The following is a 19,926-nucleotide window of genomic DNA, read 5'->3' on the forward strand; positions in this document are numbered from 1 at the left end:
TGTTAACAACAAAAAGGTATATTATGTATTGTCAGTCACATTATTAAAGTAAGGTGAAAGCCCGATTTCTGTATCGCTAACATAAAAAAGTATCTTTTATGTGGAGTGCTGTTTTGTTAATTAAATAATAATAATATGATTCAAAAGACGTAGATTCGAATATAGATAATACAGTTTTGCTCAATTAATAGCATAAAAGCTTAACCAACAAGCGTTAAGCATAAATCAACGCATAATAATGAAGGTAAAACAAACTTAAAATGAATAATCCGTCGGTAAAATGATAAACGCCCTTCATCTATAAAGATTTAAGGTAGAAATAAGGCAATCATACAAAAAAAAATGCGTACAGAACTGAGAGCCTCTTCATTATTCATATTGGCAAAGAATCGAACATCATAAGCCGAATTGAGATATCTTGCAGCATTTTTTAAACTGACGGTCAGGAAACAAAAAATAACTATTCGAAATCTATACCTAATTCCATTTTCAAATTTTATGTCCTATATGTACAGCTATGGCTGTAGCGATGCAACACAAACTATGACTTACGTCACAACGCCTATTATACACCATCCACAATATCCCTAAAACCGGAAAACAATATCCGCAGAAAATCCGCGTTTCATATTACGATATTAAAACCGGCGCGTTGTTTAAACTATTCAATATAACAGCGAGATAGTTTTTGTTGAGGCACGCCGAGCCACTCGGCTAACTCGACGAGCTACAAACTTCCTCCGCAACGGATCCTGGTCGAACAGCAAAAATGCTTTTGAGATAAACAATACGGAAACTTCGACTATTATACGGGAATGAGTCGGTTTGTTTCTGTTTGGAGGGATGCTAGCGCGTAACTACTGGCAAATGGATATTATAGTGTTTATTATTGGCTATAATATTGATATAGAATTGCTTGACCAGACTAAATTATACTGATGGTGATTGCCACAAATGTTTATAAAAAGCAACAATACTTCTAAGTACTGCGGCGTGGTAATGCACCGTATTCGTCTACCTGAGATATTGAATGCTAAATATCTTCGCCGAAATATTATTAGCGATATAATTATGTTGAATACAATATCTCAAACTGCTTGCACACTGCTGTTTTGTGGTAGATATAGAAAATGTAATGGTGCGTCCAATAAACTCTGTATTGCTCTTTGCGAATGAATTTTCAATTTACATAATATAAAATAGCGAATATATTTTATAGCAAACAGTGTTCACATCATTTTATTCCAGGAAGTCCTTTTACATTTCCTGTTTCAAATATATAAAATTGTTTACTTCCGGGCGAGCAAATTTTTGGACAAAAGCTATGCGCAGTAATATTGTCATCTCAAAGAGGAAAGCTTCAGGTGACGTCTAGGAAAAGTTTCATCGCGCTCCGACATTAATAAAGTCTGTAATTAAACAACTTCATATAAAGCCGTCTTCCGCAAGTTGGAAGTCAGGGGGGGGGGGGGGTTGAAACCCGCAACAACCTGACACCAGTCCTTGTTCACACTCAATGTGGTTATTACCTTATCATACTATGACTAACATGGCCTCTCTCATTAATTTTAAACTACAGAATTTATTTTTCATATCTACAATTAAAATGCTCTTCGGAATCAAAATTTTTTGTATAGACTAACCCCCTTATCATGGACGTCATTTATGTAAAGACGGGACATTGCTGTGATAATAAGTCTGTTTCTCAACTTTGTTTATCGGACAGCCTTGTTTCTTCAGCTTTGTAAATAATAAATATTCGGGCCTTTTGACACGAACATACGACCCATTTTCAATGCAACTAAAAAGCGCACTTAATACAATGTAATAAAAACGCGCGTCTTCAAGCTACATAGTTTAAAAACGTCACGTGCATAAACGTTTGAGGGCATTCAACTGACTGAAATCACATCTCTTTACTAAAATTGTTGTATGATTACCTTATTTGTATCTCTAGTTAAAAGAGTAATTTTATAAAGCCAGGAAAAGGGAATGAAAGTAAAGTATTTTCTGTTAGCATTTCATTTGCTATGAGGAGAAAATACATCTGTAATTGGAAACGTCGTTTATTTGTCTCCGTAGTTACAGCAATGCCAGGATTTATTATTATAATATAAAATAGCTCGTGCTATGTTTGTTTTGATAAATAATTGCATACAAAGTGTATTGAATTCGTAATCTAGTCAAGGCAGATATTTTCCTTGATAAGTCAATGTATTTCATTAGGTTTGTCTAACGATTTATAATATTATTTATTTAAAAACGAAGTGACAATAATGAATGAGATAATTTCAATTGAAATTTAAAAATAATCAAATCTAAAAAACATGCTGATGGTAGGATATACTTTATATCTGCCCGGATAGTGACCACAGTACACAAGGTGTTAAAATCCGCCATAGTGGCCCACGTAAGTGTGTCGCGTTCCGGGATCAGCCTGTGTATATCCGGTTCCAACAGACCGGCATAATTGTGTCGACTGCTGGGTGGTAATCATCTCTCGTCATTCGACATTCTATTGGACCCCACTCCAGTTACCATCAGGTGCACTTGGAACATATTGCAGTACCCGTACAAAAAAAAAATCCACCTTCCAACTTCCATATTTCAAAGAAACATCTAGAAGTTTGTACGTTTGTGGTTCTCGTGAAATACCACCTCGGGCGTATTAACAAAAATAATGACGAAACCCCGGCGCTACGTTATTTCCCCGCGCAGTAAGTTCAGAAGTTCAATGTTTTAATAAGCCTGCACAACGCTGGAAGGCACAACTTCCCACAGTGCATTGATAAAAGTTAATCGTTATTATACGAAGTTCGAGAAGTTAGCGTGAAATCTGATATTTCGAGATATTATGCTTTGTTCCAGTGTCTGCGAAGAATATTTTTAGAATACTAATGAGAATTAGTAAGTACTGATATTAATGTGGAAGTTTTGTGCAAGTGTTTAATGGGTTTAAAATCAAAAATTCTGGATTCGATACGCAAGTCGGATCAAGAAATGCGAAACTTTATTTATTTCGTCAGAAACACACATGTCAGGAATTTCAACTTGTATCCGAAATAGTGTTAACAACCAACACATTAAAAAGAGCATGAACGCGAAACACTTATGAAAGGTCTGTCCTTGCGTACAATTCGGCTAAATGACCTCAAATATAGCTACGATTATTCTTGTATAAATCATTTTCTTTTTGCGAATCATAAAGAATTCACGCAAAAAATCCAACCAAACTCATTCGAACTCACGCCTGTCGAAGAGCATTTGATTCCACCACGTGAACCAGCGAGCCGTGACGAGAGGTTCAAAAGGGCTTAACCAGCAGTGAAAGTTAAAATAACATGTCATTCGGTAACCTTTCCCGGGCCGGGGTGGCGTTGAGAGGGCAACTTTAACTTATTTAAAGACGGCCCGGGAAGTTTTATTGGGAGGGCTAAATGTCATGGCGCGTTTACCGACCGACGCTTTATTTGTTTTGTTTTACCTGTGCAATGTTTTAAACCTTGCTTCTGTCGTGTTATGCCGGCGCTATATTCGAGTGACATCAAAACAAAATGATTGGCAAGTAGACATTTTTAAAGAGTGTTTGAAAAATATCATTTTTTTTTATCCATTTAAATATGAATAATAAGCCTACAAAAGGAATGGAATATCCAGACGGAAGGAACTTCGGCAACAGGAATTTAACAGAATAGTCGTCCTTTTTTTCTATAACATATGAAACGGCTGATATCTAAACGCGAGTTTAGTACAACTTTACCTAACCTTTTACTGTTAATTAATTATTGCAACAAGCAAGGTAATTGCCAAGATTTATCGAGTTAATTATACAGTTTAGTTGAAGCCATTTCCTCCGTTAATTAAATATGATATGAAATGGAAACGGATAGATAATTATAATTACAATACCAGACGGATTAATAACTAAACCATACAGACACAAGCACAAGATATTTCAATATAAATGCGACTCGCCGCAAGTCCTAGAAGTTCCAAAATTTGCAGAAGTCAGTTTTCCGTGACTGTTTATGTGGAACAGTAAATAACTTTTTTTTTATTAATTCCTATAAAATCCTACTTTTGCAAAATATGTAATAAACAACCGGAGTTAAACGTATTTTAATCTTTATAGTAATTACATTTTAATAATGCATAAAAGACATTTGAATCGATCCTTTTTAATCCCATCATATATATTATTTATGTAAGAGCGAAATCCTATTAACAAGTTGCAGTACGAGAGCGCACGCTGTGAAAAATTATCGAAATAATTACATCAAAATAGTACCCGAAATTGATTAATTATTTCGGCTTTAAAATAAATTACAAAGAGATACCATGGTAAAAATGCAACAACAAATATTTAAAATGCGTACGACATATATTTGAATATGACCTAGTGCACAGAGTTCGTGGAATAAAATTATAATTTCATTATTGGTATCCGTTACAAAAATATTTTATCATTTTACAATTTATTGATATTGTGTTATATTTTGATACTACAATTTCTGGCTACGATAGTGTCGATGATAATAATAATATTTTGTTAACAACTGACAGTCGCAGTTGATACATTTTGCATCTCTTATCTAATCATGAAGTAGACAAACAAATAAATCATTCCAGCATATTCCAAACCCATACTTGGACCGAACAAAACTCTTTGATATAAAAACACCACTATCAGGATATCAGAAAGTACAAGGAGCGGTCGATCACACGTTCTAACTTGGCCGCTTGTAGAGCGAACTCGCATCACACTCAGCGATGCTTGTTTGGGCAGAGTTCGATCCTCGAGGGTCATTGTCAGATTCTGCGGCTAACTGCCCTGAGCTGAGTTGGTGTACAGAGTTTGTATCATTAGTTGTTTTGCTTTTTGTGTCTGTACGATTAGAGTTCCGAATTGTTTTAGATTGAGAAATCGAAATTTGATCGTTTAGCTTGCATGATCTATTTTATATTTCGCTCTGAAGAATAAGTATTTTGTAATCAATATAATTTACTGAACATGAGTGAACATCTTATTCTCAGAATGAATGGCGTTTAGTGAAAGAGGTTCATAGTTCGAAGTTCTGGTTGACGTTGTTATTGTTTACTGCAGTCGTCGCTCCTTTCCATCAGATAATTTGTTTCTACGTCTAACATGCCACTGCCTACCCCTTTGAAGATAAAAGAGACGAGTTCATATGTTATTCAAAATGTAAAGTAACATTCTAACAATAACAACAATTTCACTGAAAAATAAATCCGTTTCACATACAAAGAAACAAAGCTACTTTATTACTCTTTTAGATAATAAGGAGTCCTATAAAAATAACTGTAATACATTGCGCACATAAAATTTACCTCGATATAAAACATTGAAATAAGAAAGGTTAATAAATTTAAAAATAAAATATACGACGAGCAATTATCCCTCAAACCTTAGTAATTTACACAACCAGTACAATGGCCCCTGACATCTTCCAAATTGCAAATGATTTACTTAGTGAAGGTTTCGGTCAAATATTTAGACGTAAAATCCAACGAATTTATCCGCTTTTGAATAGATCGTCGCAGATAATTCAGACAATAAGGGCGATTTTATAGAGAATCTCAACGCTTTAACGCGTTTGGCAATCACAGAAATTAAATCGGCCTTTGTTACTACTTTCTTTATCTTTTGTCGTTTATACGATTTTAGTCTGTTTTTAAATGAAGACTTATTCAGATTAAAATACTTAATATAAATTTTGAAAATACAGGAATCGCGCTGCACGCCATGTAATTGTTAGAAAATGTACCCGGACACCATAAAGTTAGTAGAGTTCAACAGAGGATTATTCCTTTTCCACATTTTAATAGTAATGTACCAAATGTTATTCATTCAAACGTCTTACGTCATGTAAATTCTGTGTAGGATCGTGTACGAGGTCGCCGTAGCGGTCCACCCGAACTTCGGTGGTTGGCAGCGGCATCCGACACTCCGAGTCGAAGCGAAATTGACCCTGGCACCACACACGGAACGAACCAAATGGATATTACACACACGTGAACAGTGACATTATGTACAGCTCGAGTGCTGCGCGGGACCTGAACGATCGTGTGTGCTTGATCGATCAGATCCCACAGGAACATAAAGAAGCGAGACAAACATATGGAACAGATAATAAGAGCGAGCGGCGCGGCATGCTTACACGCTTGCATGCTTCGATATCTACGAGCAAGGAGGCATGCGCTGCGGCCACTTCGCGCGCTTCGTCCGCCAGCCGGAGTCCGCGCGGCGTCGCGTCTTCTTTCACTACTACGCATGCTTCTTCCGTCTCGGCAGGCTTGTCTTCAGCTTGCGAAGCGGTATCGGGCGCTTCAGGCTCGGGAGGCTGGGGGGAGGGATCGGGTTCGGGAGGGGGCTCGTCAGCGTCAAGCTTGGGCGCGGTCGTCTCGCTCACCCTTTTATGGTTCTCCGGCAAACTGATGTTGCATTCGTTGTCGAAACGGAATTGACTCTGTCCATAGTTAGCAAGAAACAAACATATTTTACGGTTTAAATTAGTAGGTAATAGTGACCTGAAATAAAACACGTTAACTAAAAATATACTAAGCATCCTTGTCGATAATATTACAAATATGGAAACAATTCATATGAATTCGTGTAAATAAATTTTTCACAGAAAGAAACAAAAATAATTAATATTTTATCTATTAATACCTATTAACTAATAAATCAATTCCCTTAAGAATCTCCAAACTTATCTATCACATGACCTTACTTGCAAAGTTACATCGCAGTAAAGAAGTTTCTAGAACTGACCTTATATCCAGGGCCGAGCCTGTGCATGGCGCAGATCTGATGCGTGGTGAGAGCCTCGCCGAACAAATAGATGGCCGCCATCTGTCCGCAGAATACTCGCTCCTCGTCCAGCTCAGCTGTGGCGCCGATGTAGCATTTGTCAAAGGGCTGGAGGAAATTAATAATCATTAGAAAATGACAGTATTGAAGTGGATCTGACATTCGGAAGGAAGATCGAAAGAAATTAGATAGAGCTCACAGCATCGCGCGACCTACCGATTATTTTGGAAACCAAATGTACCTTCAGGGGCTTCAGTGCATATAACTATCAGTATCAAGAAAAATCACATCAATGGCTGTTGTTTCGTAAAAAAAAACAATAAACGCAATTTCACATTTATATCAATAAAGCACAGAAGATATCATGATGATCCGTCAGACAATAAGTCTGCATAAACAATGTTAATGCTATATATTAAATGAAATAAAAGTCGCAATAATAAGTATTGAATGAAATACGTTACTCAATCCCAGCTAAGATCTAACAAGCAGTAACAATGTTAAAGCAAAACACAAATGCAGATTTGATCTAGACGGGACAGAAACATCCGTAGCTAATTAGCTCGCGCAAACTCAACTGAAATATATATACACAGTGCTGTAGATGCAGTACAGTTGATTTTAGATTTCTCAGAGCACTTTACACAAGTTAATGGCGAAGTATCTTTGTTATTTCTCCTTAAAACTACAATGGAAACGGTTCGCTCTGTTTTGATAAAGTTGTAGACGTTTAAAATGGTAATTCGTTTGGACAGTTGTGATATCTCGAAGGAATAAAGTTGTGTGCCATAATTTTGTTTACAATTATGGTAACTCTTTTCAAAGCAATGGTTAACTTTACGCAACTTTTTTCCATATTTAACATCAGACAAACATTTTATCGTTTTGACAAAAAAACTCCATGTTAACTGAGTAGCACAAGATAAGTATTGCTTACAAACAATACAGAACTAAAACTAAACGAAATAAACGCAATTAAGATATTGATATTAATAAAGAAAATGAAAAATTTTACGAAAATGAAGGTCCGACTTAATGAATTCATTGAACAAAATCACCGAAATTAATCAAATGAATAATTTTAATTGAATGAGTAATGCGAATGATATATTATGAATTATATCAGTATAACTGATAATGAAATAAGTAAAAAACAGCTTTGAAAAGCATTTAGAGATAGAATAGAGAATATAAGACCAAACGTTAGTCATTTATATAACCTTTTAGGTATAGTATTCATAATCACATCACCGCCTACTCAACACATACCATCAATAAACATTATTAATGTAATTTCGTACGAATAAATTTAGTACCATTCAAATTAAAATAATGTTAGCAAATTTAGTATTTAAACATGATGCAACCACGTGAATAAGTTATCGACAACAGTCAAATTATTTGTGCAGGTGAACACATAAAAACGCTTTGTTGCATTCGAGTTGGGAGTTATAACTATATTGTATATTTTGGTTGCAAGTTTTTTTTTATTGTGTTTTTATCGTCAGGTAGCGTGATGGTAATAGGGTACGACTGTAGCGCTGAAGTCTCGGGTTCGATTCCCGGGTTGAGCAGTGAGCGTTATTGGGTTTTTCTACGAAAGGCTTACCCCATCACGTCATGGTATGGAATACGCACGGCGTAAAATGGATGCACCAATTGCGCCTCTACCTAACCCTTTGGGGATAAAAGACGTGAGTGTGTGTGTGTTTTTTTTTATCGTAGACCGGCTAATAACCTAGTGGATGATTTTTTTATTTGCGCGGAGAAAGTGCGATGTTTACCACCGCCGCGCGCCGCCCAGCTTCAATACTTATGACTGGACGGTTTAGTTTATGTTAAATGATTTCACACCCCCCATGTATACCGGCTCTGATATATTATAATTAACGAGCAACACAAGATTCAACGTCTCAATTACTTAGTAAATTACCACTATTGCTTTGCGATTCAGTTTTGTGAGCATTATTACTATGTTGCTTCAGCGCAGTCGGAACAATTATCATCGAACAAGTAACCAGCTCTTTTTATCGTTCAGTTATATAAAAAGGCCTTACTAACCGGCCGCTCCCTAGACGCCGCAATCAATTCTCTATTCGAAGAACGTACAATGCAAGAGAGCTAATACCTAACAAAGCAAAATTAAGAACAGGGGAATGCAATTAACGCGCACGTGTTCAGGAATGGTAGCGGTGAACTAGCCCACAATGGGAATAGCTTCAATACTTTAGGTCAATACGAATGTTGGGAAATCTATACAGTGTTCAGTTCTGTATAATTTATTCCAATTAAGCATATATTTTTCGAAATTTGAAATAAATAAAAATGTTTATTCTCTGCCCGAGATGCCAGCGTAGTCCGTACATAATATTCTGACACTTTCAGCCTCAGCCCCGGCGAGAGGGTTATCTGTTTAAGCAAAATAAAAAGCACATAAACCCGTTGTAAACCATTTAAATATGCTCTCGAGCGGTACATTATACCCAATCCCACTCGGTAATGACATGCTAATACGCAGCCTGAGACTCGCGCGAGATATATTTTTACACAACGGATAAGGAATACTGCGACGTTATATTGTCGACGTGAATTTTCAGCATTTAATGCATTACATTAGCTAAGATGCTATTGTTATGCTAATGTAGGGATGTAAAAGACGATATCGTGTGGAGATGACACAATTATTATAATTTTGGTTTGGCAATTTTTAAATTTTATAGTCAGTAACATGCGAACGTGTTGCCTCGTACGAATTTCGTATATAGAATATTCTATTTTTGATGTTTAAGTAGTTGCGAAATGATATAAAAACCTTTATTTTATAAATTATACACGTAAATGTTTCATTCGTTTTTAAGGAATCTTTTAACCCAAACATACATTATGTTATCCTAATACTTTATCAGAAACTATGAAATTAAACTAGACAAGTCATTCAGGTATCATCAAATTTCATCAACCTCGCATCCAAGATCAAACATCAACATCTCCATACAACAGAATCTCAAAGACGCTATAATCCCACGTACGTAGGCGACGTGGGTTAATTGCCGGCTCGATTTCCATAATAGTGGAGGGCAGTGCATTTGGGGTGGGGCGTATGCACGGCCACGTCGGGTTAATATTCATGCCGGCCGCATCACCGGGCGTGTCGAGCGTCTAATCCCGCGGGAACACCACGCCGACGTAAATTTAATGAAACTATAATTAGAAACTTCGTGGATGTGTGTCTGTGCCGTGATGAGTACTGAGCTCGGCGAATTAAATTGTCTTATCGTCTTATAAATATTGTTTGTGTTTTCTTATAGCTGGATGGATGCCGAATAACGAATTGGAATGAATGGTAATTATAATGTTAATAAAATTAATTGACAAAATTGAAGGCCTAATTGAATTTGATTAAAAGGTAGGTAGGTAATAGAAAATGCTGCTAATACAATATTTATATACCGATTAACCAACCCGAAAAATGTATTAAAAATAAAAATAAAATGAAAATGTTAACAAAACCATTTCACTCGTCACCAGGAAAACATAAACCGTACGGTATACTGTTAGCACTCAACCTAATTGCCTGTAATGGAAACATTTTTTAAACCGATCACGTGAAACATTCGCCAACACGATCCGTTCGTCGCTAATGAACCGAAACATGCGTGTATGTGAAGGGATATTTGATAAATGGCATAACAATGTGTTTTCAATTTTCATTTACCCAAACCGGAATGGAAGCGTATTGTATATTTACGACTAATACTGTTAACAAATTAATGTACTAAAATCGAATTGTGCGGGCTACCGTCGAAATTGTGGTGCCGGTTTTGCATTAAATATTCATATTAAATTGTTTTGGTCATTTCAAGCTATTTTCATTAATGATAGCTGGTGTTACAAGAAATAATACTTTGTCTAACATTAAATCGATAAAGACAACGATCTCAAACATCCATTCGCAGTGAGATAATAAATGTATCAATCAAATCGTCTGGCGGTTACGATGTTATAAATCAGACGAGTCACAATCAAGCTATAAAGTCACCCGTTTATGTCTCCCTGGTAATTTTATATCTTGAGAAAATATACAATTACTACAAGTATGTACTATGTTACCTATCTAATTATTAAATATTTAATTATAAGTGTTCTTTATTTTGAACATAATTACGAGAAACCTCACCGTGGACATTGTATTTGAGAATTTTTTGTACCATTTTAATTTATATTATTATTCACATAATAGACAACAATTCTTAAAGATATGAAAATAAATTTAGCTCCAACTGTGTTTTCAATAGAAGTCATTTTATATGTCCATTTTAATATAACGACAATAATAACTTTTCATAATTAACATCAACAATAATAAATCATACTAATTAATGTACATGGATTTTGGTACTCTTCATTACGATATTTGTTATGAAAGCTCGGTAAACACATTACATTATTCGATTACATACGACATGAAGAGAAACACATTTCCCACGCGACTCTCTATAACTGAACTCTGACTCCAATTTAATACTTGTGAATTTGTTTAAACGGTCCAAGTGTTTTTATAAGCGTAATAAAATGTCTGAATGGTCTGTCAAACTTTACTGAAGTGTTTCTGCGAACTATCCATTTTAACTGTTACGATTTTTCCATCAGACTTGTTATACCTTCATGTGACTCAGTTTGATAATCATAAAGATTTTAGTGAAGGTATCTTATCGTATCTCACTTTTATTATAAATGCGAATGTTTGGTTGTTTGTTAGAATAGAAGTAAACGCAACAGCTGATTGGATTTGGATGAAATTTTACACAAAGATAGACCATGTTCTGGATAACACAAAGGATTGTTCGGGAAAAAAATGTATTTTTTATTTTATTAGACAAACGCTGGCGTTATAAATTTCTTTAGTAATTTTCGGGTTTTTGTAGAGGTAAAGGCTTGTTACGCGGGCGAAGCCGCGTGCATCACCTGGTGGAATACAAATGTACATATGAGGTGTGAGTTTATGTGAAAATATCAGTTGTGAATTTCGTGCAATAAGTTGTTTACATTTAATTTAATTGTGATAAAGGATAAATTTCTATCTTCCTTATAAGTAAGACTAGCAGAGGCAACTTTCCAATCTAGAGTGTTACACAGCTTTCCAATAACAACCTTTCTGTAATATTCATATTGCAAACCGATACTCCGACTTATTTCCGTGCACCCAAAACACGACGCACGCTCGATTTCAATCCAATCCACGATCAGTTCACCCCACTTCTTTCACCAAGAAACACTTAACTCCTGCATCATTATGGAGTCCGCGTACCAGCACCACGGTATTTGCATACCATTACTATGTAATAAATTGTTCCTAACGACACGTACGTGACGAGTGGAAGGCACAAGTTGTCGCGTTGTTCGGGATGTTCTATGAAGATAACCGAATGTATTATGCTAAGCTCCCGGCGAGTTATGAACGCCTGGTACCGGGAGCTGGATTAAGTAGTAGCTTAAGTACTTAAGAAACGACGGGCGGGAGATTACATCTACTGCAGTGGTTAAGTTAACTTGACAGTTTCGAGTGTCGATTTTGCTAATTTAGTATTCGAATCAGTGCAGCGAATTCACTGCGAAGTGTTAGCTTCTTGAGAGTGAAGGAGAAATTTAACGTCTAGAATTAATTGCTAAGCGCTTTAAATTCTGTTTTAACTACACTTGTCAAAAATTTTAACAAGAAGTGCAGTTCTGGGGAGTAAGATTCCAAAAGATTTGATTGCAAAGAAAATAATGTCATTAAATAAATTATAAGTATATTTTTGACAATTTACTTACATCATTGGTGGAGACGAACCAAGCCATCTCTGTGCTAGACGCGAGCTGACCATTGACCAGGCATTTGATCTCGCTCTTTGTCCATCTGTTGTATATGTACACCACCGCGATCGCATACCATCTGCAAACAAACAACCGCGATAACTCCACATCTTCATGATATCTTGGTAGTGATCAAATTGAAATACTCAAGAGTTTCACTTTTAAACATTGCAACATTAAAAACTAATTTGTCAGTTGCTCGTTATTCCATAATATTGGTGTCATTAAAAACTTCATAATACACGTCAGCAAAATAAAATAAACATGACAGTGTTTGGAACAAGTTTTGCCACGGGGTCGGTTACCGTCGTCACCGAACTGTCTGGTGACAGAACTTTGCCCGCGAACAACTTTTTTGAAACCTGCATCATTTTAGTTAAACGTTATTAAAACGATGCCACTTGATTTTGAAGCATTGTGCGAAATAAAGTAACAATGACCCTTGCGACTGCTAAAAAAATTATAAATTTGAAATTATACAGGGTATTTCCAAAGCAATGGAATTATGTATATCTTGTACCATACAATCACTGGTAACCCAGAAGGGTTGCCAGTTTGTAGGGACCACAATGCCCCTCGTTGATTAATATTATGTTAGGAGCGCACTTTATTTTGCCAATACAAAAAATAAAGTCGAGACAGGACTCGAGTGATTCGCACGTTTAAATACAAGCCATCAAAAAATATTTAAAAAAAATATTTCTATAACTGAGTTCTCAGTGGCATCTTACTTAAAATAACCTAAGCCACAAATTTATGAAAAAGAAAAACAAATATTTAAAAATTTCATTTTGTAACAATTTGTTTGTACAGATGCGTATCGTGTTCGGTACTTGGTTTAAATCGGTAATACTAATACTTGCCTTCTTGGTTGGAATTCGTATTTGACGCAATGCTGAAATCCTTTGCCTCGGACCTTCATGGAAGTCAGGACAAGGCAGTTGCCGACAAAGTGCGCAGTGTAACCGACGCCTTTGCTGGTTTTGAAGCTGTTGACAAATAACATTAAATATTACACTCTATTACCTGAAAATCTTTTCCTTTCTCCTAATACAAGCAGTTATACTTAAAAGAAAGCCCTACGGGCCAATTTATTGTAAACTTTATTAACATAAATAAACGTTATAAACGTAGTGCGGGATATCATACAAGGGAAATCATATTTGTTAAATCAAATTAAGAATATGTGTCAGTAAACAAACAAAGAGAAACGCATTTTTCTTTTTCAAAGCACACTTTCCAAATAGAGGAACCGGAAGATAAACAAAACAAAAATCCCTTTACAAGCTCCTTTCCTTTTGTAGTATAAGATTTTTCCGCTGGGGCTCTTTACGATACGAATCGACCGAAATTCAATTAGCTTAAAACACGTAGGCGTTTGCACGCCGCACAGTACTAGGGCCGCATAACATCGACGGAGTAAACAGTAAACACTCATCGTCCAATGCTCTCTCGAATCAAATGAAAAGTAACGGAGTGTACGCATTTATAGATATTAAAAAGATGGTTTTAACGCAAAAATATTATTTATTTATTTAAACATAATATTTTTTTATCTTTATGGCAACTTATTTAGCTTATGACTATTAGTCGTAAATGGCAACTATCGCGAACCTAAACAGTTAAATATTATACTATTAATTTACTAAAGATTTTCAGAACATAACCCGAATAATTGTTTGATAATCCAAATGTTTACGAGAATACTTGACGGATTAGCGTAGGTAATATTTATGTCTTGTTACAGCGTAATATAGAGTTAAAAACATATTTTGCGATCCTGCGACTAACTGTCGATAGACTAAAAATCCGTAGTATGATTGGCAGGTTTGTTAGAGCTGCACCAGAGCGAGTCGTAGGAGTACAACCGCACCTCGGCGCCGCATTCACGATCCGCTAAAACATTTCGTATTTGCCCTCGACGCAAATTGACTTCTAAGTGTTTTGTTGTGTTGCGCTCGCGGTGTTTTGTCGACATTTAGCTAATGTACTGTTAATATCGCTCCTACTAATTATTATACGACTTATAATGTTGTGCTAGTTATTTTCTGAGCTTTTTATGGGGAAACGTGGAGGCATATAGTGCCCCCAAATTTAGAAAATATCGAAAAAAATGCCATTAAAAAGTGCTTTTGAGAATTAGCGTGCCCGTTATAAACCAGTAAAAAAAGGCCTAGTTATTTTTATATTACATTTAAGGGACGATGCCCTAGGGCAGTTGAGATGTTCTACGCCACGCACTTTTGACTTTTAAATGTCACTACGTTGCTCGCGGCTTCGGCCGAGTGAAAAGCCCTTCCAGCTACAAATGTCCGTAAGTTGGCGCCATCTATTAAAACTTGAGATTAACAAATCTATCTTATTTCCCAACGGAGCAAAATATTGAGATACAGAATGACCTTTATGGTTAATCGAGGACATGTGATACCCGTGAGCCAAATTTCATCAAAATCCGTTCAGTTGTTTCTTCGTTTACTTCTGACAAAAATCTGAAATTTTCATAATCTTTTGTATATATAATATAAGTAAGAGGATAGATTTTTTTATGAATTGATGAATATCGAGCTCTCTAAGAAGACAATGTGAGAAAACTCTAAGATAATTTGCATATTTAAGTTTTCATAAGTCTAACGAAAAGCTATCTTTACGCATTAAGCCACAGTGGTGGACGAAAGGTTTTCTCTATATTAGAGGAATAATTGGAAATATTACTATACAATTTTATTGTAATACCTATTATATTTTATTTCAATTACTATAGAAATTTGATAATTTATTTCGACGTAAATATGGACAAAGCCAGTCATTCGCAGAAAGCATGTGGCTCGCTTTTAGCAAATAGAATGCATTCATATTAATTACTAACCACGTGCAATTTGCCCAAATGGTTTATTAAATGAAGTTTGTAAAACAAAATCAGAGTAACACAGGCCCAATTAAAACGTCCAGAATAATAAAATTAATTAAGGATAAAACTAAGTTAATTGTCTTTATGTTCGCATAGTAACTACTTTTTTTTAAAGAGAAGTTTTCTAATTTTACTAGGTTGTTTGCTCTCTCGATTTCGGCAGAGTATAAAAACCCTTTTCCGTTACAAAAAATGTCTTTAAAATAATACAACAATCGACAACATCATCACCACGACGACAGTGCCATCTATTTAAAGAATCTGGTTAATAATCCCATAATATCCCATGGGAGCGTAGTACCGGAATACAAAATAGTCTGTGTTAATAAATAATCCAGGACGTGGTCTACCCTTGAGCAAAATTGCATCCAAATCCGTTCATTTGTTTCTGTGTTTACTTCTAACAAACATCAAAACATTTTTAAAGACTTTCACAGTTATAATATTAGATAAAATTATTTTTAATCACAAATCCAAGAGAAAAAACATGTTTTAAAAGTAACTTACCAATACAAATATGGTTTCTCCCTCTCGATGTTTACCGAGTTGATGGGGTCCAGCCTGAACCACGTGGTGAACGTGAACCCATTCTCATACGGCCACCTCGCCAGCGGCGGCAGCACCACGGCCTGCAACAGAGCCATTATCAGACACCACTATCAAGGCATTACTTAGATACCATTAATTGAGGCCCTAAATTATAACCTTTATAATAATTTTACTATTTGGAGGAAATATTTTATATCCGCCTGGATAGCGACTACCTTACGTACACAAGGTGTTAAAACCCGCTATAGTGGCCCACGTAAGTGTGTCGCGTTGCGGTATCACCCTGTGTATATCCGGTTCCAACAGGTTGACATAATTGTGTCAACTGCCGAGGGGTAATCATCTAACCATCTTACCATCAGGTGCAGTGGGGTCACTATGCCGCACACGTATAAAAAAAATCGTCATCTCGAACGTCGTCCCACAGGCCTATCAATCTAAAATTTATTACATGGCCGCTTTCTCTAGCAATAAAAAAAAAATTCCACGTGTCATTAAAATGTTCAATGCTATCCAATTTGTTGTAATTTGCTGTCATGTTTAAACGACACCTCTACCAGTTAAATGTTAACCAAATTTTAGAAACAACTTTCACTGACAAGTGCGATCACTCGTGCAATACGGATATATGTTAAAAGTGTAAATTCAACCATAAATCGATGTCATGTCAGCCCTAATTAGCACAACTATCGTATACCATACACGTACGTTTCTACGGATAATCGCGTCAAAACACACGTTGTTAGAGGAAACATGGGCACGTCAAATAATTGGAAACGCGCGTACATCACGGCATCGCGATCGGAGCTGTAGGATTTCATTTAGCGTATTGATCCAGCTAACTGGGTCAGTGGGGAACATCTCAGTTGTGTTTTGTTTATGTTATTCATCTAATAGTTTCGTGTAGTGTCAGTAGACTGGCTGCGTAACTGATCACTGCTTCGATTGCCACGGGCAGTCTTTTTTCTTTAAATTTGACCGAGTTTTTTTATTACATAAGTCGTACTATCACATCATTTGTAACCAATAGGCCATATATTAACTTGCCCTCTATAATAGGGGACAAATAAACTCGAATATCCACTGACTGTACTAACCGCACGCCTGTTTACTTCGGGAATACAGACGTCAGCTTGATAATTGTAGTCCGGTCAATTGAGACATTGACCCTTGCAAAAATTCCCAGAAAGCTGAAAATTTGCATAGATGTTAGGGACACCATTGTTATGAAATTGTGAAAAGTCCCCATCGATCCCATGTCTGCAAAATTTTTTATTCAAGGTCAAAGGTTGCAAAAATGGGTTTATTTAATTTTTCAGCGAAACGGTTAGTTTTATGATAAAATATGTCAGACAAAAATTGTAGATCATGCAATTATCTACAAAATTGTTCTTACACATTTTTTCATACCACTAACCATTTTTGAGAAAAAACAATTACAAAATTTTCTTACGCTGTATTGTCTATAATATGTACACGTTTCCACACCACCTATGAGGTAGTGTACCTAGCGCGTTTTTTTTTAATGTGGTTTCCCCGGTAGGTCCATTCCACGGTCTATTACAGTAAAATTTAATTAATATTTGGTTATTCTTCTTCCTTTCAGTCGTACTCTTGTCAGAGTGCTCGTTGTCGATCAGGTACAGCTCGAGCGACAAGTTCCGTTATACTTGGTTATAAACATATTTTATTCATTATCATCGTCATTAATTATTTCTTCTTCCTCCCCTCCATCTTCTTCTCTCTCCCCATTTCTGCTTCTTCCTCATCTTCTTGAGTTGACGTAAATTGTACTAACAGCGATACATCAGTTGTTTCGTCGTTGATGTAAAATCTTCTTCTGTTGGAGATTCAACATTTGAACACGATTGGCCTTGACAAGTGGTGCACGCTAGTGAACAAAATAAGCCTACTTTTTTGCAGCCGTATCTTGAGTTACACCCCTTTTTGCAGTTGCAAAAAATAGAATTAAGGAGTTTTTCTGGTGCATGTGGAAGAAGCATGTGGATTGGTTCCCATAACCGAGACTTATTATGAAGGTTTGACAAAAATAGTTCAAACGTCAGCAGAGAATATTTTAAATAACTACGTGTTTTGACTACGAAGGAATTTCCAAGACTAACTGTGATTTAGGTGCGACCTTACAAAAACAGGTAAACGGAACGGCCACGCGAACAATGGAATGGCAGGCAGATGTTGTTGTTCAAGGACACATAGTCCCTTAAAACTAGGGACTCCGTTTTCTTAACATCATATTTTCAGAATTATCGGTCAATATGAATGTATTAGTCACGCAGACTTAAAGTTTTACTTATATTACAAGCCCAATGATATCATAGGCAGCTTAGACATGCTTATTATGGAGAATACAGCGTAAGAAAGTTCTGTAATTGTTTTTTCTCAAAAATGGTTAGTGTTATGAAAAAATGTGTAAGGACAATTTTTTAGATAATTGCATGATCTACAATTTTTGTCTGACATATTTTTTCATAAAACTAACCGTTTCGCTGAAAAATTCGAAAAACACATTTTTGCAACCTTTGACCTTGAATAAAAAATTTTGCAGACATGGGATCGATGGGGACTTTTCACAATTTCATAATAATGGTGTCCCTAACATCTATGCAAATTTTCAGCTTTCTGGGAATTAATACAAGGTTAACCCTATTTTTGGGCTAAATTGACCGGACTAATTGGGGTAATAGGTAATCAATTAATTGAAACATCGTACCGACGTACACCCTAAACATTAGATTAACAACTAACAAGGCATCACAATTAATAAGCACAAGTAAACCCCAATTCATCACATTATCCGTCAATTAAAAAAACAAAATAATCACCTTCTTATTCCTCCCCATCCCTACCAAAACTCATTGAACCGATACCAAAAAAAAAAAAAAAATCGGAAAAGCCTCGGAGCTGAAGACGGTATACAATAAAACGTTATTTTAGGGGCGGAAAGATGCGGCCCGTACGTACATCCCCTGTAAGGGGTCCCATCGAGATATCGCATCAATAAAATCTACATAGTGGGCCGATTTTATCGGCACGGCAATCGCGTTTATGTACGGCGCGTTTCGAACGCGTTTCATGCGTTATATTTATTGAGAGCGATATGATTTTTATTGAGTAAGGTAGCATGTGTTAGTCGTACAATAATGACCCCTATATAACAACTTTGCAAACGTGTCACATTTGGAAATAAGGGCAAAGTTCTAAACACAAGGTAAAGATTCTAAAAACAGGTAGAATAAAAGTTTTTTTTTTTTTTTCTGATAATAAAATTCATAACCTGTCATCTTATTCTTAATACTAAGATCTCCCTAGAAGCTACATTAAATAAAACATCGTTTATATTAATCATTGTGTACTTAACAAAATTTTATTCAATGTGTCGAAATAAGAAATTTATTACTACACCAAAATTGCGCAAACATAAAAATGTCATAAAGTTAGCATCGTTTCTCATGTTTATAAAATACGTGTCGATTTGAACGAAGATAAATCGCTGGGTGTAAGGAAGTTTGTCTCGGAGGCAATAGCTGTCACTATGGAATATGGATATTCCTCTACACGTTGCTCTAGCGGAAGTGTAGTTGTGGCGTAAAGCGTGAGGTTCTGGGTTCCATTTGCAAGTTGGGCAACACTTCCCTCTGCGGAATTGTAACTCCCAGAGGGGACCCACCTATGAGGCACGTGGTCGTTTGATTTTGTTGTATTATTTAGGTTCAAATCACCAAAACTGCTTTAATTTTAATCAAAACATAGACGATCCCTC

At 36.0% G+C, this 19,926-nt stretch overlaps 1 protein-coding gene across 1 annotated transcript in view; it reads right to left on the minus strand.

The window, feature by feature from the left end:
- Positions 1-19,926, minus strand: part of LOC115455575 (neurobeachin) — a 665,858-nt gene that overhangs the window by 297,398 nt on the left and 348,534 nt on the right. Inside the window, exons 6-10 of the mRNA XM_037447719.1 lie at positions 16,104-16,225; positions 13,552-13,677; positions 12,647-12,767; positions 6,794-6,940; positions 6,180-6,488 (exon numbers count right to left, since the gene is read on the minus strand). Of these exons, the coding sequence (XP_037303616.1) occupies positions 6,180-6,488; positions 6,794-6,940; positions 12,647-12,767; positions 13,552-13,677; positions 16,104-16,225 (825 nt within the window). The remainder of the gene's footprint in view (positions 1-6,179; positions 6,489-6,793; positions 6,941-12,646; positions 12,768-13,551; positions 13,678-16,103; positions 16,226-19,926) is intronic.

The sequence above is a fragment of the Manduca sexta genome, chromosome 7 (assembly GCF_014839805.1).
Source record: "Manduca sexta isolate Smith_Timp_Sample1 chromosome 7, JHU_Msex_v1.0, whole genome shotgun sequence".
Taxonomy (NCBI): Eukaryota; Metazoa; Arthropoda; class Insecta; order Lepidoptera; family Sphingidae; genus Manduca; species Manduca sexta.